The 23209-nt window shown below is 40.3% G+C and overlaps 1 protein-coding gene across 2 annotated transcripts; it reads left to right on the top strand.

The window, feature by feature from the left end:
- Window positions 1-292: 292 nt before the first annotated feature.
- Tcs4 (Threonyl-carbamoyl synthesis 4) lies at window positions 293-22983 on the top strand. 2 transcript variants are annotated; one of them, XM_045759544.2, is made up of 9 exons: window positions 294-542; window positions 2356-2465; window positions 3582-3715; window positions 4139-4263; window positions 10419-10547; window positions 14649-14853; window positions 18439-18587; window positions 20326-20537; window positions 22775-22983. In XM_045759544.2, the coding sequence occupies exons 1-9, from the start codon at window positions 321-323 to the stop codon at window positions 22848-22850; spliced, it is 1362 nt and encodes a 453-aa protein (XP_045615500.1). In that variant the 5' UTR covers window positions 294-320; the 3' UTR covers window positions 22851-22983. The 2 variants fall into 2 exon arrangements, with proteins under 2 accessions (XP_069172368.1, XP_045615500.1); XM_069316267.1 differs by lacking the exon at window positions 10419-10547 and having other exon boundaries at window positions 293-542.
- The last annotated feature ends 226 nt before the right edge of the window (window positions 22984-23209 follow it).

Genomic DNA, 23209 nt, shown 5'->3' with positions numbered 1-23209 from the left:
GCTTGAGCTACCTCATCCCTTTGTGTGTATTTTACCTCAATAAACTTATTTCAATTTCAATTTCAATTTCAATATACATCCCGCCCACGAGATGGGTATGGGGTGCATAATAAAGAAAGAAATTGAATTGCCCGAAACTCTGTGGGTACTAGTGGCATTACAAGAATGTAAAAATCAACATCATTATTTTGTACGCCCAATGTACCTTCTTGTATATAAATAAATAAATAAATAAATAAATAAATAAAATAATAGTTATCATTAAAGAACGTTTCTGGTTAAGTATTATGAAAACGTTGCGGATTATAAACATACTAGCAATGGCAGATCTTATTCGAGCTGGGGGAATCTGCACTTCATTGTGTTTTTGGTCCTTGTCAAAAAGGCCCAGGAAGCAGTTAATCCCGATATTTCGTTGTTTAACACATATACACCAATCATCACACAGCTTACTGCAAATCAATTATTGTAACACCAGAGCATCACAACTGAACGTGTCTGAGGTTTCCCAGGCAACTTCCCTCTCAAAATATGGCAAACAGGTTCGTATGAAATTGTAAGTACTGTATTTATTAGGTATGTAAATACTGCCTAATACTGTAAATCAGTATTTTATTTAGCTTAAACAGTACAGTTTATAGCAACACACAGTAAATTATATATTAAACAAAGAAAATGAATGCCATTATCCTTGGCTGACGAGCAATAATATCCGAGGGTGACATCACATACCATACAGTATGTGTTAAAATCAAACTTATTATCTTGTTTTTGTTAGGTAAAGGTAGATAAAGATAGGAAATGGCAAGAAAGTTTTGTTAGGCTTGTTTAAAGAGCCGAGATAATGTAGAATGATGAAGGATTTTATTTATTTGTATTTACAGGTATTTACTTATTTATATACAATGTTAATATATGCTACTTTCACTAGTGTCACAAAATTATTTTTTTTAAGGGGAAATTTTTTTAAAGATTTTTTCTCCTTTGTTTATTATCCGATTTTGTTGTAACCTTTACATCGTGGAGAATGCATATGATTCCATAACTATGTGAAGATAGAATGAAATTGGTCAACAAATAAATCAACCACAACTCACAAAACTTGGGACTTTTAATTTTTTTTTGGCCTGATTTTTTCTCTGATTTCAAACTCTATCTTCTTTAACTCTTTAGGTTGTTTGATGATCAGGGGACCATATTGGGGCTTTTTCACGTATATAAAGTATACCCGAAATATATCCTCTAAATCATTATAATTATTATAATTATTCCTATATTTTGGGGGGTATTTTTTTCTTGATTTCATTTCAACACATATTGACCTACAACTTTCACATATTTGAGTACGAATGTCAAACAATGTTTATTGAAACATACAGTTAAATTAACAAATTAAAACTACCTTTATTCATTGTTGATAACTTCAACTTCAGTTATCTCTGAAACTAGAGTTTCAACTTTGAGTGGCCTCTAAAATTCCAGTTTCTGTGGAGAGCCCCTTCAGCTCCCCGGAGCTATACCAGGCTGATGTGTGTATATATTAGACCGTGGCAACAGTCAATTGAAGAGATTATTATTAATTTAATTATTATTAATTATTAATTATTGGGATCATCTCAAAGCTCTCCAAATGTACTCACTAGAAAGGAGAAGAGAGAGATATCAAATAATATACACATGGAAAATACTGGAAGGCCAGGCCCCTAATCTACACAGTAAAATAACAACGTACTAGAGTGAACAATATGGAAGAAAATGCAGAATGGAACCAGTGAAGAGCAGAGGTGCCATAGGCACAATCAAAGAACACTGTATAAACATCAGAGGTCCGTGGCTGTTTAACGTCCTCCCAGCGACTATAAGAAATATTGCCGGAACAACCGTGGACATCTTAAAGAGAAAACAAGACTTTTCTAAAAAACATTCCCTACCAACTGGGCTGTGGTGGGTATGTGGGCCTGCGGGCCGCTCCAAGCAACAGCCTGGTGGACCAAACTCTCACAAGTCAAGCCTAGCCTCGGGCCGGGCTTGGGGAGTAGAAGAAGTAGAAAAATCAATTGTGAGGGATAATATTAAAGTACAGTGTATGATAAAAAAAAATTAATGTTTCAAGTTCTATTGTGCTTGTGGAAATTGAATAAATGTAACTTTAACATCATTTTATTTTACTAAAACCTTAGGAAAGGTTAATTTTATCTGTGTATGTGACAAATCATTTTATTATCCAAACTTTCTATTGTACTGTACAATACTAACATTTCTAGGTCTCAAGGCATTTTGGTACTGTTATTTATTGTATTGAATATGCCTGCTATAAAAATATATATATAAATTGCAACATTATTTTTTAAACAGGTGGTACTAGGAATTGAGACAAGCTGTGATGATACAGGTGCTGCAGTCATAAATGACTCAGGAGAAGTGCTTGGGGAGGCATTACTCAGTCAACAAAGTATACATTTGAGGTAAGTTGCTAATGTTCCTGTTATATGTTAACACAACATTTTGATTTAAAAATTGAACTATTCCATGCAGAAATGTGTTGCTTGGGGTAAACAGTATATGTATATAAAATTTCTGGTTGAATCAGACATGTCATTTCTATTTTGACTGCTCTTTTATGCAGTCTTAAAAGGGATCGTGTTAGATGCAAATTTTAAGATTGGAATTGTTGTACATTTAAACAAATAATCAATTTTATAATTTTGACACGGATTTACATTTAGTGTATCTGACATTCCTCTTGCTCGTGTCTCTTTCACAATGTTCTTTGTGTGTCCCTGTGGCAACAACTTACTATCCACAACCACCCTAGGTTTTGTTCTTTATTAGAGTTCTGTAATTCCTTTCCACATAATTTGTAAGTTGTGTGTGGTCTATTTTCTCCGATTCCACATTCCCTAATGTGGCATTTATTCACATTTAATTACATTTGCCATTTAATGCTCCAAGCATTTATTTTATCTATATAAATTTGAAGGGCATTACAATTGTCTGCATCTCCTATCTTCCCCGGTATCTTACTAACGGTGTTACTGTGCTAGTAACACTCCTTCAGTCAGGTACATTGTCTTTCATTACTGCCCTCATCTGTCTGTCAGTTAGAAAATTGGTCATCCATATCAGACGTCTCCCCTCTAGTTAGGATGGGGTCAGATTCTGGCCTTGGTCGTCTAAACAGGATTCCTGTGACTGATGTGACCATGTGGTGGAGAGTCATTTCAGCGAGATAGAGCTATCAGGGAGCTATCGGGGTTCTATCTGAATTGTTAATTTATTCCTGTCCTTTAAATAATACAGATATGATTTATTTGTTATTTTATTTAAAACAATATATGACCAAGATGGGTTTAATCTATTTATGCAAACAGTGTTGTCTATTATTGTTAAGTCTGATTATATATACATATTGTTTCAAAACCCACCATTTTTCTCCACAGATTTGTATACATTAATGCAGAGAGGAGTAATGCTGCATTTCTTTAATCTGAAGATAAGACAGTGCTTATAAGATTAGGTGACATTATAGATACAATTCTCTCTTTCTGGTGGTAATACAGTAAGTTTATATATTTTTCTAGACATGGAGGCATTATTCCACCTTTGGCACAAAGAATGCATAGGCAAAATATTGAAAAAGTTGTCAGTGAAGCTTTGGATAAGGCCGGATTAGCAGTGGGAGACTTGGATGCAATTGCTACTACTGTTAAGCCAGGTATTAGTTGTTTTTGCTTTTTGAAATGATGAATGTTTTTCAATTGTGATTCTTGATATTTATTATTTGGTATTCCATTTAAATACAGGTAATTTTTAATATGCAAAGTATAATTATGCTCTAAATGCTGTACATATTTCTCAGAATTTACAATGAATTTGATGGAATTATATAATACTTCTTTATTGTTAAGAAGGAGCTAAAATAATTTGAAAATATGTAATATTTTATAATGTAATATTGTAATAATGATCAAACTGAACATTCCAACCTGATCTAATATTCTTCATAAAATATAGTCTATCAAGATAGCTTAGGTTTAGTGTAATTAGCTTAGGCTGAATCTTGTTTCTTACAGTCATGCTGTATTACTTAATTATTACAAAGTTTCAATACTGTACTATATAAAACATTTATTTATAGGTTTGGCCCTGTCCCTGTCTGTAGGCACTAATTATGGAAAACATCTTGCTTTATATGCTGGGAAACCTTTCATTCCCATACATCACATGGAAGCTCATGCTCTTACTATTCGTATGGTCCACAAGGTAGGGTTTTAAGTACAGTGCTTTTATTTTCACAAGATTTTGTTGTCTTGTTTTTTCTGTAATTTTGTGATGTGTGTGATATTTCTGTGGAGAGCCCCTTCGGCTCCCCAGAGCTATACCAGGCAGATATTAGACCGTGGCAACAGTCAATCGATGGAGTTCTAGGCCCTACGGGCTGATAGGCCTTATTGCTCCTCAGAGAGACATGAGGAGCAATGGTCTATAGACACACCCGTGTAATTGGCAGCAGTCTATGTCTGCCATCTACCAGATAAGGCACCCAGAAAGGTAGGAATTCTGAAACAAACTACAGCTGGTTAAAAACTGCAAACCGAAAGGCCGAACTAGCAAGCAGACCTCCCAATCGAAAACAAGCAAACAAACATGACATCACCACAGCCACCTCGCTGCTGTCTGTGCAACTCCCCCCTTCCCAGGAGGGGAAAGGGAGGGGATGAAGTTCCAGACCTCCCGTGCCAGCTACTCAACCCCAGTTCAAAGGGCTGTTGTGTTTGGTGGTGGTTGATCGACTCTGGCTCCAACCTTTTGAGCAGTGCTGTGCATAGTAGTGTTGTTCTTCTGTGTGGTGGTGTGAAAGCCAGGAGTAACACAAAGAGTACTGGGGCTGCATGCACCTAAGGCCACCTTTCCTAGGTGCTCTGTAAGTACTGTAACCACTCAATTATCCGGGATTCAAACATCCGGAAAACGGCCTTATATGGCCAAAATCGTGACCAGATAAAGTTATCATAATATCTGGCCAAAATGGCCATGGTTTAGCCGGATAAAAAATCGGAGCCGGTTAACTTGCTGCCAATGTTACACTATCCAGACAGTCAGCCGGATAATCATTGAATTGTCCGCATATGAAAGCCATGGGGTGAGCCGTACCGTATTAATCCCGTCTGGCTGTGGCTGGCTGGCTCGAGGCGCATGGTGGAGGAGGGGGTAGGGTGGGTGGGTGGTGTCGGGAGGGTGGAAGAGACCACCTGGGTACAGGAATTACTATTAATTTTAGAACAATTCATCATAGCCAAAAATAAAAGAAATACTAGTAATTACTATATGTAATAACAAATATACACGTTTCCTAAAAACAATGTGCACAGGCTGAGGTTTCCTTAAAAAATATTGTGAGTTTTTTCCTCCTGGCGGCCTACGTAACATACTATAGCTGCCCCAAGTGGACCCGTCCAACACTGGTCAACCCATGTGTTCCCGTCCCTCATGTTATACCATAGTGTCACTCCATTAGTGAAATTTTTTTTTAAATAAGTTTTTTATTTTTATAGTAACTTTGAACATTTTTGGCCAAGACTATGTCTGGTAGCAGCATCAATCGTTCTGGAGGTGTTAAGAGGAAGAAGGTTGTCCTAACAATGAAAGACAAGTTACGTGTTATACACCTCAACCAGTGAGGCATCACAGGCAAGCCAAATGCCTTCAACAAGTGAGGCGTCACAGGCAAGCCAAATGCCTTCAACAAGTGAGGCATCACAGGCAAGCCAAGTGCCTTCAACAAGTGAGGCACAAGCAAGCGCCTTCAACAAGTGAGGCACAAGCAAGCGCCTTCAACAAGTGAGGCATCGCAGGCAAGCCAAATGCCTTCAACAAGTGAGGCACAAGCAAAAACAAGCATGACGTCACCACGGCGGCTGTGGTGATGTCATGCTTGTTTGCTTGTTTTCAATTGTGGGGTTCTGCTTGCTAGTTCAGCTTTCAGTTTACAATTTTTAACTAGCTGTAGTTTGTTTTGGAATTCCTACCTTTCTGGGTGCCTGACCTGGTAGATGGCAGACATAGACTGCTCCCAATTACACAGGGGTGTCGTTAGGCCATTGCTCCTCATGTTTCTCTGGGGGCCCAAGTTCTGGCTCTGGTCCCCGGCAGGCCTAGAAGTCCATCAATTGACTGTTGCCACGGTCTAATATATACACATCAGCCTGGTATAGCTCCGGAAAGCCTCCAGGTCCCACCCAGAAAATGGTGTTTCATTACATTCAACGCTGGTTTTTTACATACTGACTTGAAACTTTAAGCTCTTATGTATGATGATGCAAATGTTTCTATTGTTAAGCTATTCTAGTGTCAGATTTTATAAACATTTAACTATAACTGAACCAAACTTTTTACACACCTACCTAATGCCAGTAAACTTGGTTGCAAATGATATCTTAGGATGTTTTGCTTTTGTCAGTTATTCTCTGCTCTGAATTGACTCATTCTGGTATTCTATAAAGCAAGATCTGTTGTGTCCTCTGGACACAATGATAAGTCCAGCAAGAATGATTGAAAGCAGTTTATTCATAAAGCTTAGAGCACAACAGTCTTCCGGTCCTTGATAACACAGGTGACCACTAAGAAAGTAAACTGGTTAATTACCGGCTCACTTATTTGGATACCTCCACCAACTGCCATCAGGCTGCAACAATAATCACAACACATTCCCACCTCCTTGCATCTCATACTTCCTTACTGTGTTACATGTTATTCAGCAGCAGGAGACCATACTTTCAAATAAGTTTTTGTCTGTTTTCACAATTAGGGTCTTTGAATCCTACACACATTGCATCCTATGCAAAATAAGTGCATGGAGCACCATTTGGCAAATGGAATTTAATGTGAATAAATGTCATGTTTTGGAATGTGGAATAGGAGAACATAGACCCCACACAAACTATAAATTCTGAGAAATCTTTAAAGAATTCTGATAAAGAAAGAGATCTAGGGGCGGTTCGAGATAGAAATCTATCACTAAGGATTACAAACTAAGGTTTGTAATCCTTAGTGATAAGGCCCACACCATGACACACCCTGTGTCATGGGTGTGGGCCTCCTCCTTCGCCTCTACCCTGCTCTCCTGCGTGTCCGGTTCTGGCTTCTTCACCTGGCGGTGCTCCCAGGATCTTTTGGGCATTGTTGAGTCGTGTCACGTTCGTGCCTCCGTTCGACAGGTGAGTTTCTGCTGTCTGGCGTCTTTTGGCCAGGCGCTGGATGTGAAGATGTTTACATACCTGTCTTTATTTAGGTATATTTATGTACGAATGAGACCATTAGCACACCGATGACTGTCCCTTTTCAACCCTTCCAGTCCCACTCTTGTGCATGTCCAACCCATGCTAGAGTCATTCAGGGGACCCACCTCTTTCGTGTTATGAGGTGTGTGGGTTGTGGTGCTGGTTATGTACTCACCTGGTAGGGCTCTCCTGGTTGTGCTTGCGGGGTTTTGAGCTCTGGCTCTTGGGTCCCGCCTATATGGAAGAACTTGCGGGATAGTATCAGCGGAGTGCAGTGGTGCCATAGGCACAATTGGGGAACATTGTATAACCATCAGAGGTCTGTGGTTGGTCCTACCTGCGAGCATCTGCCGTATTGCCAGTACTTCCGTGGACTTCCAAGGAACACTAGCCTGTTTTCGGATAGAGGTTCCGGCCCATCCTGGCTGTGGTGGGTATGTGGGCCTGCGGGCCGCTCCAAGCAACAGCCTGGTAGGCCAACCTCTCACATGTCAAGCCTAGCCTCGGGCCGGGCTTGGGGAGTAAATGAACTCCTTGAACCCCATCCAGCAGGTATCGGGCTGGTATCTCTGCCGTCGGTCGCCGGGTGTGCAAGTTCCTGGGCCTGCTGGGTTCTGTCGTGTCTCCGTTGGCCCTCTCTGGGGTCTGCCTGCACTGTTCTCTGCCTTTGCAGAGGCAAGTTGCTACGTACATGTTGCGTGTTGCGGTGGTGCATGTTGCTGCTGCACGTGTGCGTTGGTAACGTGTTTCGCGGTGGCATGTCCTAGTTCCTGTGTCCGGTCGTGGTGTGGCACTTTGCTGCTGTTTTGTGCCTCGGGTTTGCGTCTGAGGGTTTGTTTGTTATTTTTCGCGATCTTCGGGTCCCTAGCTTGGCCCTTCCATGTGCATGGGGTTCTGTCCCTGCCTGATTGTCCACCCCTGGTTGTTTCCTGGGGTTTGAACTTTGGCTCTTTCATCCTGCTTTTCCCCAGTCACTTCCCTGGCATCTCCTTTGGTCGGTTTTGCCTGCTCTTGCTGCTATAGGGAAGGGGGGTCGGTTTCTACCGCTTCCCTTCCTTGTGCATTCCCTTTGTTTCCTCCTCTACCGCAGGGGTGTTCTTCGTGCGTTCTTTGGCTTCTTGGGCGTTATTTCCACCTGTGTCCTATGGTGCACTTCTGTGTCTTGGTCTGTTTTCATTGCTCGTACCCCTTGGTTCGGGTACTGTTCTGGTGGCAACCCTTACGCCTTCTTCGGCTTTCCTGGCTTGCCCTGCCGGTTGGTTTTTCAGGGTCTTGCGATGTCTCGCGTCGGACCCATCGTTTCTGATCTCCTGGCGGGCTTGCTTGCATTGGGGAGCTTTCTGCTCGGCAGACGTTCCATTTCCTTTGTGCCTCCTGGGCTTTGGTGGTTACGCCTGAGATCTTCCTGCGGCTCCACCTTTGCCTGGGTTCGGAGGGGCCTTGTCGGGGCTGCTTACGTTCTGCCTCGCGTGTCTCACCTTCGGTTGGTGGTCTGGTGGCTTCGTAGTAGGTGTCCCACCTGCGTACTTCTTCTTGGCGGCAGTATGGGGTATTTTGGCGGTCCTTCCTTTTCCTCCTGTCCCTTCTTAGGTGGCTGCAGTTGTTAGCGTCGGCTTGGTTTTTCTGGTGGGGGTTGGGGGCCGTCGTCTTGCCACGTACTGTTGCCTCGTTTCGTGCAGTGCTGGCGGAGCTGCTTCGGCTTGCTTTCGGTCTTGGTGTTGCTTCTGCACTGTTGGTTAGCTGTCTCGTGCATTGTTTCACCTCCAGCCTGTTCGTGCGCCGCTTGCACCGTCCTGGTCTCTGGTCAGCGTGCTCTGTCTTCTCCTCGGTTGGTGGTGCCCCTTCAGTTCCGGTTTATTTTTTCGTTGGCTCTTTTTCCTGTTGGCATTTACCTCTGGGGGGTCGGGTTGCAGGGCTTCTTGCTCCTCCGCTGGGGTTTTCCTGTTCCTTCGGTTTTGGCGTTTTGGTTGTTCGGTGGCAGCAGTCTCCATCTTTTCTGGTACGGGTTGGGGCTGCTGCATTCCGGAGGGGTCCTTGAGTTGTTGGTGCTTGGTTGGTCGGGCCAGCGGGGTGTCGTGTTTTGTGTTCAGTGGTGGCACTCCGTTGTTCTTTGTGTGCCACGGTCTTTATATCCAGGGCGTGCTTTGAGTTGATCTGGTTCCGTTCTTCCCTGTTCGCAGGTGACGGTGTCCCGGGTTGTCAGCCGTGTTCTTGCGGTTAGCCTGCCTGTGTTCTATCCCCATGCCCGTGGCGTTCGTGGCTTCGCAGCTCTTGCTGCCGTCTACGCGGCGTGAATGCTGTCATTCGGGCACTGATCTTTGGTGTTCGTACAGGGGCCTTGCTGCTCGTTGTCTCATGTTGTTCCCAGGCCCTTTTTCAGGCTGTGCCGCCTTGGGTTGGCATTGGCTGCTGGTTGTCTTGCTTCCGTTGAGGGGTGCGTGGTGTCTGCCTCCCAGTTCCTTCCCTTTGACCTTCATCTGTGGGTAGTTAGCTCCGGGGAGCCGACGGGGCTCCCCCCAGAAAACCAGCGTTGAATGTAATGAAACGCCATATTCTGGGTGAGACCCGGAGGCTCCCTGGCAACCCTCCCTCCTTCCGGTCGGCGGTTTTTCGCGTGTTTTGACATCCAGCCTCAGAACTGATGGGTGGATAGCCGGCGTGAAAGGTCTGGGGCTCCCCCTTCCCCCTCCTGGGGAGGGGGGAGCTGCGCAGACAGCGGCACGGTGAAGTGTGACGTCATACTAGTTTGCTTGTTTTCTGTTAGGGAGTTCTATCCACTAGTTCGGCTTTTGGTAGCAATTTTAACCAGAATAGGGGTTTGTTTTGGAATACTTACCTTTCTGGATGCTTGACCCGGTCGATGGCAGACATAGAATGCTTCCAACCACACAGGGGTTTATATAGGCCATTGCTCCCCTTGCCTCTCTGAGGGAGCCAGGTTCTGGCTGTGGTCCCTGGTAGGCCCTAGAACTCCATACACATGACTGATGCCAAAGTCTGACATTCGCATATCAGCCTGGTAAAGCTCCGGGGAGCCTCCGGGTCTCACCCAGAAAATGGCGTTTCATTACATTCAATGCTGGTTTTTTTGCAATCCCTATATAGTACTCAACAGTAATATGTGTTTATCTTTTACAGGTTGAATTTCCTTTCTTGGTACTGTTGCTATCTGGAGGTCATTGCTTGATAGTGATTGCCCACTCTCTTGACCATTGGTCAATTATTGGTCAAACCGTTGATGATGCTCCAGGTGAAGCTTTAGATAAGGTACCAAACTTAGATTTACTTTTTAGAAGAACCATCCTTGCAAACACACAATGTAACAGTCCCCATTGTTATCTTATTACAAAGTTGTTACATCTTGTTGTTATGTTTTTATGATGTGTTAGAAATTTGTTACAAAGTGTTAGAAGGTGTTAGAACTTGTTTGAATTTTGTAGCAAAGTCATAGTTTCGTCGTGTGTTTGGCAAGATATATGTTGTATAATAAACTTCTGGACTCTATTTTAATCCACAGCAATGTTATCATTCTGAATATTTTTTAGTTATGATTATTGTGTATTGTGTATTATCCATTCTGCTGCACATTCCATCAGGTGATGGGGTGGCTAATTATGTTCAGACTTCACTTCAGGTGAAGTGTTTGGATCGTCCTAAAATTTAAAAACTCCTGCGAGTACATAGGGCTCGCATAAGCTTCCTGAGGCCCCCAGTAAACAGAGGCCATTTTGAAAACAAATCATGGAGTCCATTCCTGAGTGTGAAGGCCTTAGTACTGAGTGAATAACCAAGGCTGGGACATGCAGCATGAGTTAACAGGACTGCTGCTCAGCTTGTGTCCACAGCATCACTTAAAAATTTTGAAATATATAAGTAACTGCTATTATTTTGCAATGATAGTATATTATAGAACATCCTGATTGTAATAAAAACTATGTACAATGTTTGGATATCAGTGAACACATTGCTGTAGATGATATTCACAACATGATGCAGACAACCACAACACACTGCCATTGTTTGGTACATCTGTGCATCATGAAGGACCTCAGTCTCCTTTAGAAAATAAACTTCATGCAAAATTTTTCATAATCTGGATTTACTGATCAAGATACTGATAATAATAGCAACATTGTGCCTGGAATAGCGATAGGCATTTTATATTGGAGGCATTATGTTGAGTCAGGTGGCATCGAGTCAGATGGTGTCACGTCAGCTTACTAGTGTGCTGACCCTATGCTGTGTGTCGACCCATCAGACCAGCTTAATGGTGCATTATGGGACACCATAATGCACCACCACTATCTTCTTCAAAAATGAAGAAGATAGAAGATAGTTATATATATATATATATATATATATATATATATATATATATATATGTATATATATATATATATATATATATATATATATATATATATATATATATATATATATATATATATATATATATATATAATATATATATAGTTTTCTCATGAAAACTTGGCTTATTAGGCAAATCGGGCCTTGCATAGTAGGCTGAGAAGTGCGTTCTGGCTACTAGGTACGACATATATATATATATATATATATATATATATATATATATATATATATATATATATATATATATATATATAATATATATATATATATATATATATATATATATATATATATATATATATATATATATATATATATATATATATAATATATATATATATATATATATATATATATATATATATATAATATATATATATATATATATATATATATATATATATATATATATATATATATATATATATATATATATATATATATATATATATATATATATATATATATATATATATATATATATATATATATATATATATATATATATATATATATATATATATATATATATATATATATATATATATATATATATATATATATATATATATATATATATATATATATATATATATATATATATATGTCGTACCTAATAGCCAGAACGCACTTCTCAGCCTACTATTCAAGGCCCGATTTGCCTAATAAGCCAAGTTTTCATGAATTAATGTTTTTCCGTCTACCTAACCTACCTAACCTAACCTAACCTAGCTTTTTTTGGCTACCTAACCTAACCTTACCTATAAATATAGGTTAGGTTAGGTTAGGTAGGGTTGGTTAGGTTCGGTCATATATCTACGTTAATTTTAACTCCAATAAAAAAAAATTGACCTCATACATAGAGAAAAGGGTTGCTTTATCATTTCATAAGAAAAAAACTATAGTAAATATATTAATTCAGGAAAACTTGGCTTATTAGGCAAATCGGGCCTTGAATAGTAGGCTGAGAAGAGAGTTCTGGCTACTAGGTACGACATATATATATATATATATATATATATATATATATATATATATATATATATATATATATATATATATATATATATATATATATATATATATATATATATATATATATATATATATATATATATATATATATATATATATATATATATATATATATATATATATATATATATATATATATATATATATATATATATATATATATATATATATATATATATATATATATATATATATATATATATATATATATATATATATATATATATATATATATATTGATATTGTATGTGCAGTGTAATAACAGCAAAAAGCATTGTTTTCTTGTTCTAAGAACATAACAATCATGTCACTAATATGCTCACCATATTTTTTAGTATAGTGATGTTCCACATATTTTATTATATAAATTTATCAAATTACACACTATTGTTATCAGAATGCTGATAATAAATTGTCATCCACACTTCCGTGGAAATAAACATTTCATTCACCTGAACTCTAGGGAACTCTAACCACGGACCCCAGGTGAATTAAATGTTTATGTCCACGGAAATGTGGATGACAATTTATATAGCATGGGCGTGGATCACTAATTCTTCTGAACTTCAGTAGTAGTCAGGGAAAGTAGAAAATTACAGTTTGGCGGCAGTAGTTGCTTCTGGAATCTTTCCTCATCAAGACTACTCAATTGCTCGGTCGATAGAGCTGTGGCCTCACACACGTGGGGTCTGTGGTTCAAGTCTCCTAGAGTCCAGGGGAATGAATTGCTGATAATAATAGCAACACTGTGTCTAGAATTAGTGATGCGTGTAGTATATCATGACGTATTTTGTGTCTGCTGGCGTAATCTGCCAGCATGTGTACGTGTATGTGGTATTATGTTGTCCTTGGATTTCAATATTGCACCCACCAGAACAGCTTAGTTGTTCATAATCATGCATGAAGATGTTCATGGTTATATATAAAGTGTGTATACAGTATAATAACTCCAAAAATAGAATGCCTTTTTGTTCTTTAGCAAGTAATATAGTATGTATCCTAGTGACATGAGTATATCTGTGCTTACCTGTGATCTACATGTTCTGTGATACAAATAATATTATTGATAGCCCATTGTATCTTTGTGCTTGGAAAACCATGGTATAACATTAGAAATATGGAGAAAATACTATATATTGTGACGATGTCCCACCCCTATATCTTTTACTGTCCTGGCATCAAGAGTTATATCTCTGCAACCTGAACGTTCTCTGATGTTCAGGGAACATTGTGATATATATGAGGGCATGGAACGTTATCGTGTTGACAGTGCATTTGCCGTTTTAGTTTGGTTACCCAAGTGGCTTATGTTCTTTTGAGTTACAAGATGGTGCCGAGGCGCTCAGCTTCCCGCCAAAGAAGCGTGACGCCTGCCAGCTGTTGATTGTCCAGGTAGGGTCACGTGACATCATGGACCAATGGGGAGGAGCCCTCGGGTGGTGTGACGTCACGAGGCGGAGAGCTCCGGGCGGTGGGCGCCCTGGCAGACTCAGTACATCACGACCCATCATAGTGTGTGGCCGCGCTCGAATGAGCTCCCAATTTGGAGGCTAGGAAACCCCAACCAATGGACCCAAGCAGCTGCATTGATATTGCAGACGACAACGTGGGACATTACCTTACTCCTAGGGAGTACAGGAAAGCAAGGCTTGGCTGACGTTACAGCGCCAAGAGCCCCATTACTGATAGTCTGTGGCAGAGACAAATGTTGGGCTGAGACGTCTGGGACGCCTAGTGGGCCAAACAGTAACTCCTATTATTTTGTCTAACCTCTCTGGTTGGTTTCCATAGTTTGAGTAGATCTCTCCTTCTTCCCCTCACCTTAGAGAGAGTTAGATTTTAGTCATGACTCAGGTAGGCCCGTGTGGAGCTCTTGAGACCTGGTGTGATTCGTAAAGTGTAGTTTTACAAGCACATATGCACTAGGAAGATGTTTGATTACATTAAATGTTTTATTTTTAGGGTGCAAGAAGGTTGAAGCTTCGGAATATACCTGAATGTTCCTCAATGTCTGGTGGACATGCAATAGAATACCTTGCTTCCAGTGGCAACCCACGTGCCTATGAATTTCCAACACCAATGGGAAAGTACAGAGACTGTTCCTTCAGCTTTTCAGGACTCAAGCACTCCTTAGTAAAAGTTATATCAAAACTAGAAGAAGAATATGGTAAGAAAGTGTTATGTTGTGTAATCACTAATTGCTAAGACTTTTTCAATAGAGTAATTATAAATATTGTATGCAGGATTTTGTTATCACTTTTATACAACCAAAAAATTGATGCAAATGATATGCATTGCATTATATGTAGTTAGCTGCAAGGATAAATAGGCCATGTCTTTTGAATATCCACAACACCTAAACAAGGATTGGAATAGCAAATATTTGGTTAGGTATCCCATGCTTTTCTAGTAAATCTGTCTATAAAGTTAGATAATAACAGCATACATACTTTGGCCAGAACTTGGCCAAACATACATCCGGGTTCTGGACCCGATGAACAACATCCTTTGGCAGTTTAGATTATGCAGATTTTACATTATCATTTCTGTGGGGAGCCCCTACGGCTCCCTGGAGCTTATCGGGCTAATGTATGTTATATTAGACCGGGACATTAGCTAAGAAGTTCAGACCTACCAGGGACCAGCGCCAGAACCTGGCCCCTTCAGAGAGGTTTCAGGGAACAATGGCCCTGGAAAACCCCTTTGGGGTTGGGGTTTTCCTTATCTGCCATCGACCGGGGTTAGGCACCCAGAAAGGTAGGCATAACAAAACAAACCCCACATGGTAAAAAACTAAAACAAAAAACCGAACAGAGAGGTAGAAACTCCCTACAATCACAAGGAAACAAGCAAACATCACACTTTACTGCCGCGCCGATCGTCCGCGCAGCCCTCCCCGCCCCGAGAGGGGGAGGGGAGAGCCCCGGACGCCAAGCTTCAGTTCAGAAGCTAAGCTTCAACCAATGCAAAAAAAATGCCGAACGGTGGGAGGGAGGGTTGCCAGGGAGCCTCCGGGGCTCGCCCAGAAAATGGCGTTTCATTACATTCAACGCTGGTTTTCTGTAGGGAGCCCCTACGGCTCCCTGGAGCTTCATACCCGATGACTGTGATTTAGCTTTTCTTTCCTCACCTTAGTTTAAGGTTTCCCAATTGGCTTATGATGTTTTTCTTTGGCAGTTTAATTGTTGGCTCTTGCGTCTGGAAGGCAAGAGCCAACAATTAAAGTTGAGCAGCCTTAGGCTCTTTTCAGAAGGCTAGGGTTTTGTTCTTTTGACCCCTGTTAGGTGGTTTGTTCATTTGCTACTGTCACTTCTTCTGGGAAAGAATGAGTTGGTAGGCTTGCAGAGGGGGGTCCTTTGGTGACTGATGCTTCGTTGATTTGGCCCCCAACCAAATCAACGAAGCATCAGTCATCCCATATCGGCTCTTGGTCACTACCTGTGTGTTGTTGGTTCTGTCTCAGTGGATGCCTTTTTGGTTGATCCCATGTCCTTTGTTCCTCTTTGAGGGCTTGCATTTATCTTTGTCATCATGTTTAGCCAGCTTGTGGTCTACCCTTAGGCCCATGATGTTCGTAAATATGCTGCTTTGGCTGCTGGCTTCTCTAATGTCTTGAGCTTATATTCGGGCTCTAAGGGTTTTGGTGTTCTAACAGGGTGCTTGTGGCTCAGTATTTGGTTAATGTTGCTGGGTCCAGACAGTTGTGTGTAATTTTGGGCAGTGTTGCCTGGCCTACTTTCTTTTCTTCAACCCCCTAAGTTCCTGCCACTCTGTGCTTTCCTGCTAAGTCCCTTTCTTGTTCTCTGTGATTAGTTAGCTTCAATGAGTCACAAGGGGCTCCCTCCAGGAATCTAGCAGTGAATGAAATGAAATGCCAATTTCTGGAGGAGTCCCAGTGGCTCCCTGCAACCCTCCTGCCCTCCAAGTTCATTGATTCATTGTGGATTTGTTCAATGGGTCCAGAACTAATTTGGGGAGCCGGCTGGGAGTCAAGGCCCCTGCTGCCTGGTGGTGTTGATCAGTAAAGATAAGTTTTGAGCTTCTTTGAGTGGATCCATTATGCTGTGTGACTTGTTTGCAGAGTTGTTTGACAGTTTTCAAGGCTTCGTTTTCTGTGAAGCTGTGCTGATTTTCTGGAGTTTTTTTCTGATGAGGTGGCATATTGTCACCTACTCCCTTCACCTCTTATGAGGGGCCCAGGTTCTGTTCTGGTCCAAAGTAGGCCAAACACAACTTTCTGTGACTGATGTGACCTTTTAGTAAGAAGCACTCTCAGGAAGATTGCTTCAGGGAGCCACCGGGATTCCTCCAGAAATTGTCATTCCATTACATTCATTGCAAGGTTTTTCTTCATTATCAGCACACTGTGCTCTCTATAAACAAATAAAATGCAACTCTAACAATGAGACTGGTTTTTAATTTCGTTTGGCTAATCTGATTTCCTGGGTAGCTGCATTTAATGCTCTTTCATATATCTCATAATCCATGATGTTCATTGTGGATTTATACCACGATGAACAATGATGCAAAGACCAAATGAGGTAGATTTCCAGAGGTTCTGTTTAGTTATTAATGCTTTTTCTGTGGAAAGCCCCTTCGACTCCCTTCGGCATATAAGGTCTTCGCAGTAGACGATTTTAGGCAGGACTGGTCGAGGTGGCGTTATCTGTACTGTACTTCTGACTCCCGGTTCAGCTGTTGCTTCAAGTTCTGGCTCAGCACAAGTTTTATTGGGGGAGGGTTCTCCTTCTGGCCCCATGGTGGCCAGCCCAGCCTTGGTTTCAGGTGCTGCTTGCTAGGTGTCTGAACCCGGTGCATTTTCCGCAACTCCCCTACTTTCGGCAAATCAGGCCAATGAGGTACCTTGCTGGTTCACTCTACTCTTCCATGCTTCGCATCTTGAGTTTCTGACGCGGGTGTAGTCATTTGGGCACAGGGGTTTTGAAGATCGAACAGGGTCCTGACTGCGCAATATCTTGTTAATGTCCAAGGTGATCAGCGGTCTTGTGTCGCCTTGGGTCGGCGGTTGCAGCCAGTTGTCTCGTCTTCGTTATGAGTTGTGTGGTGCAGCTGCCTCCTGGGTAAGTTCCTCTTGTTTTCGCTTTGGGTAGTTAGCTCCAGGGAGCCAACGGGGCATCCCCACAGAAAACCAGCACTGAATGTAATGAAACAGCTTTTACTGGGTAGAGCCCCAGAGGCTCCCTGGCACCGGAGGCTTTGTTCAGTGTCAGCTTGCAATATTTCTATCTGGAGGGTTCTGTTTTGAAGCGCCTACCTTTCTGGGTGCTCATCCCTGGTTGATGGCAGACATGAATACTTTCATACATGTGAGTTCATAGGTCATTACTCCCTTCGCCTCTCTGAGGGGACCATGTTCTTGCTAGTAGTCCCCGGTAGGCATAACATTTCCATATGACTGAAGCCCAGTACTAATATTAGCTAATATCAGTACAATAGCTCCAGGAAGCCTCTGGGACTCCACCCAGAAAATGGCGTTTCTTTACATTCAACGCTGATTTTTTTTCAAGTTTGGGTTATCAGTGCTTCTTTTACACACCAGATTCTTATCCTAATGTTTTATAGCCTTCATATATCCAAAGGCCTGGTAGCATTATAAGTGTCTCTCTGGTACCAGGGAAAAATGCACTGCGAAGCTACTGAACCCACGTAGAGAATGATGTTTTATGTTAAACACTTGATTATTAGCTTGATTAATATTATTAATTAAATTATTTTGTTATTTTATACACAGAAGTTGAAGGTGGACGCATCATTCCTCCTATTAAAGATGTGTGTGCATCATTCCAGTATGCTATAACCAAGCATCTGGTCAGACAGACTCAAAAAGCTATGGTGTACATTGATGTTCGAAACCTACTTCCTGAGGCAAACAAAATTCTGGTATGGTATTACAGATATCATGAGTGAGGATATACTAATGCATAACTGATTTAAAAAAATTTATATTATCATTCTTGCTGGAATGTTTGTATAATAACCTAAATGTAGTTACAGGATGAAAGCTATGCTCGTGGCATCCCGTCTTACTGGTACTCTGTTATATGACACATTGAAACTACTAACGGTTTTGGCAGCCATCACCTTCTCGAGGAACTTAATTTGTTCCACCCTTTTTGCAAAAGTGAATTTTCTAATGTTTTTTCTGGGGGGAGCCCCTTATTGCTCTCTGAAGCTTCTACACTGATGCAGTGCCATACTACTAGATACCTTCTGTTGCAGAGTTGTTATTGACCTAATGTCAGGGTGACAGGGAGACTGCTGACATGGATGAAAATTTTTCCAGCATGTTCCAGTTTCCAGAACAGCCTAGTGTGGAATTATCAAAAACCTTTCTTAGGTCCAGATAGACACAGTCAACCCAGCCACCTTTTCTGTATTATCTCTGAGGCTCTATCATAAAACTTAAGTACTGTAGATTTGTTACACAGGATCTTCCTATTTTAAAACCATACTGTTTGTTCGTTATTCTGTCAATACTCTCTAGATGCTCAACCCATTTGGCTTTAACTATTGTTTCTAGTGTTTTGACTACCATGCTTGTTAATATTACAGGTCTATAATTTAAAGGTTCCTCTCGACTACCATTTTTATAGATTGGTGCTATTTTGCCTTTTTTCCATAATCTGCCAAGATTCCCCTGCACAAGGAAGTCTGGAGTATTAATTGGAGTGAAATGCTCAGCTCGGTTGCACATTCTCGCAGCACCCAAGGTGAAAAACTATAAGGTTCAACCACCTTATTTCTTCCTAGCCCCTTGAGTCATTTTTTTCACTTTGTCTTGAGATACCTATATGTATTCTATGGCATGCTCTGGAATTGCTATTGGGTCTGGCTCTCGGAAATCCTCATTTTGTACAAACACACTTTAGAACTGTTCATTTAGCATTTCACATTTCTTTTTCATTCTCAGTTGTCCTGTTCCCCGTTTGCAATCACAATACATACTATTGAATAATATTACTGCAAAAAACTAAGAACAAATCAATTAGAAACATTGAAATAATTAGGTAATAATATCTTTGTGGCAACTCCCACCTGTCAGCTCTGGTGACGTTGATCGGCTCTGACAACCGCTCTGTCAACGCCCACATTTTGCCAGACTTCCTCTGCCTATTGCACCCAAAATATGTCTCCTACGATTATTTTTTTTATTTTTCCCGTGCTCAGGGAACACAAATTAACATTTTTAGAAGATAAAATAATTTTTTAGAATGTTTTTTTCTTACGCACAGGGGTGCAAATCTCCTCTGGACCCCTTAGCAGCTTAAGGGTTAAGGCAGCGCGGCACCGTGGTTAAACAGTATACGGTTCTATCAAAATCTAATAGATTTCACAAGCATTTACATAATATACTTGCCTAAATATTTAAGTAATAGTGAATTAAGCTAATCTAAACTAATTGAGTAAAATGTATTTTATAGCATTTTGTCATTAATTGATGCTTTGTTAATTAAGTTTATATGTTAAAATTTAAAAATAAAATAGAATCCATTTAATTTAAAGTTTAATTTAAACATAAATCAACAAATCTCACTATTGTATAAAGCTGAATTACTTCATAATTCAGTAATTATACTGAATTATTGGTTATTGGTTATTCTGTGCCTTTTCATCTTAGGTTGTGTCAGGTGGCGTTGCCTGCAATCAGTACATACGTAATGCATTGCAAAAATTATGTGAAGTAACTGGATACCAGCTTCTCTGTCCTCCACCAAAACTGTGCACTGATAATGGAATAATGATTGCATGGAATGGCATGGAGCGGTGGAAAACCAAAACTGGTATTCTCTATAATAAAGAAGACATTGAAGGAGTTCAATTTCAATCAAGGTAGGAGGTTGATACTTGATTGCATCTTTCTTTTTCTTTCCTTTTTTCCTTTTTTTATATACCTTGTAGGCAGGTTTATTCCATGTTATATAATATTAGATCAATTAACAAGAAACTTTAACAACTTGGTGCAGAAATACCAGAACTAAATGCTCAAGTCCAATCACTATTCAATCATAGGGCTTTGTGAAACTAGGATGGCAGACATTGAACATTTATACACTCTTACTTCCTTCACAATATATTATAATAACTGCAGTAGCCAAGAGAATGTAGTCTGCATCTATACAAAGGATTACAGTGGAACCTCGAATGACGAATTTAATCCGTTCCGGTGCCATGATCGTCATGTGAAACAGACGTCATACAAAACGAATGTCCCCATTGACAATAATGGAAATCAAATTAATCCGTTCCACCACCGAAAAACATCAATATGATATTCGATGTTTTAAATAATGGAGCAGCCTACCTTACATACACTGAACAAACCCTTATGACATTTTTCTTTCTTCAAATTTGTTCAATATTTTTTTCATTTGTCATATAGCAAAAGGTTCGTTTGGTGTTCGGCAGGTAGGCTGCTTCATATTTTGTAAATAAAAAAAGTGAAAGTAAGAAAAAAATATAAAAAATTGAAAAACAGAATAAATGTCAAAAAGGTTCGTTTGGTGGTCGGCAGATAGGCTGCTCCATGTTTCTTAAACAAAAAAAACGGTTGAAACAATTTGAAAAACAGACAAATGCCATAAAAGTTCGTTCAGTGTTTGTCAGGTAGGTTGCTCTATTATAGCAATCTTTCTTTGTTTCAAATGTGTTCCATTTGTTTTATATTTTTCCTTGACGTCTCAATAATGGGGCACCACATGCCGCCCCCTCACAGCTCAGTTCAGAGGCTGAGCATCAAAAAACAAAACCGCCAACTGGAGGGAGGGAGGGAGGGTGGGTGCCAGGGAGCCTCCGGGCCTCACCCAGAAAGTAGTGTTTCATTATATTCAATGCTGGTTTTCTGTGGAGAGCCTTTCGGGTCCCTGGAGCTACACAACCACAGATAAGTAAAAAGAAGGGCTTACCTGGAAGGCGGCCGCACCGCAAGGATCAACTCTAGGATGAGACAACTGGCTGCAACCTACAACCCAAAGCCATACACGAATGACTGGGACCAGGAACATTTACCAAATAACAGGCGGCTAGGACTCTGTTCAACCTCCAAAACCTCTGTGCCCAAATGTCAGCCCAGCACAAGTTGCCAGACAAGACAGACAAAGCAGCATACTTACAAACGTCATGGGCATGAGGATAGACTGCAGGCTGGCAAGACTTAACCATTGTGGTGCTCAATACATACATAGACGATGGGAGTAACTGTCATGGAATGGTGCACATCATACATAAGCAATTGAGGGTCCCCGCACACAAAAATGCACCTCTTTCTATGTTCACCAGAGGATATTGCTTCCCATCATGTGTTTTAAAAATGGTTGTCCTGGTTGTGATAACATACCTTTATCAGTTATTACAGCTAATATTGACAGACTCGACTATATACTGTACTACCATTTCTGTGCAGTATTTCAAAGTCACAAGACAATTTCCTTGACACAAGAGTGCATAAATCAAATTAATGTAATGAAATGTCTTCTTCTAGTTAGGCACTCAGTAAGTTCACATGCTATAGCACTGGGGCTGCCAAGCCTTAGGAAATCACACCAATCTTCTGAGATCCACTCGAGCCTGACGTGAGCCAGGACCCGAATCTGTCTCTCTCATGAGGCGAGGGGAGTGTGGGAATCAGGGTTCAATTCAAAACTAACAAAACACCCACCAGAGAGTAAAAATGCATAAAAAAAAAGCAGCTACCTCAAGGAAACTAATAACCTTGTGGAAAACAAAGCAAACCATCATTACTTCAGGGTAAATACCCCAGTCATGATGCACCCAACCATCACCAGATGGCAACCCAGATCATCCAGGGTGCCCACCATCCAACTACATCATTCACGAGCTGCCTTAGTAATTTACAGTAAAAAGTATTACCTGGAGAGAGCGAGAGATCTTGTATGTCAGGCTACAGCAAAAACTGCTGACCAATAGAGCTGCTGAATGACTCAACATTAAATCAAGTAAATTTTTGCTCAGTGTATATGATAAAGAGGCAAAATGTGGTTATTAAGGTAGATTATATAATTCCTTTTGATAAAAATTCATTAATTTCAACATTGATTTTATATTTTCAGGTGCCAAATAGGAGAAGATTTAACAGATGATGTTCGAAATCTAGGAATTCCTGCACAAAAGTGGGTTAAATTTTAACATAAATAAAATATTATACATTGTATGATACTCTAAATTAAAGTTTCGAAGTTATTGATGAAATGTTTCAACTTTGTAAGTTAATAAGTTTCTTTTCTTGTACAGAAAGATGTGAAATAAATAATGAATGACATGGTACATGAGAGAATCATGTTTTCATTTATCATGTAGGATAATATTTGTCATCATTATTATTTTTACCCCATTTTTTTTTTAATGGGGTGAGGATGCAACTGACCAGAGGAAAAATAAAAATGCAATGTGGGAAATTAAGCTTAAAGATACTAAAGGCCAGTATTGAAAATAATGGAACACCTCTTTCCAGTTGGGCCTTGGTGACTCCCTGAAGCTAGCTAACT

This window comes from Procambarus clarkii, chromosome 83 (assembly GCF_040958095.1).
Source record: "Procambarus clarkii isolate CNS0578487 chromosome 83, FALCON_Pclarkii_2.0, whole genome shotgun sequence".
In the NCBI taxonomy this organism is placed as follows: domain Eukaryota; kingdom Metazoa; phylum Arthropoda; class Malacostraca; order Decapoda; family Cambaridae; genus Procambarus; species Procambarus clarkii.
The sequence above is the reverse complement of the archived record's forward strand: the minus strand, read 5'-3'. Positions and strand labels throughout refer to the sequence as shown.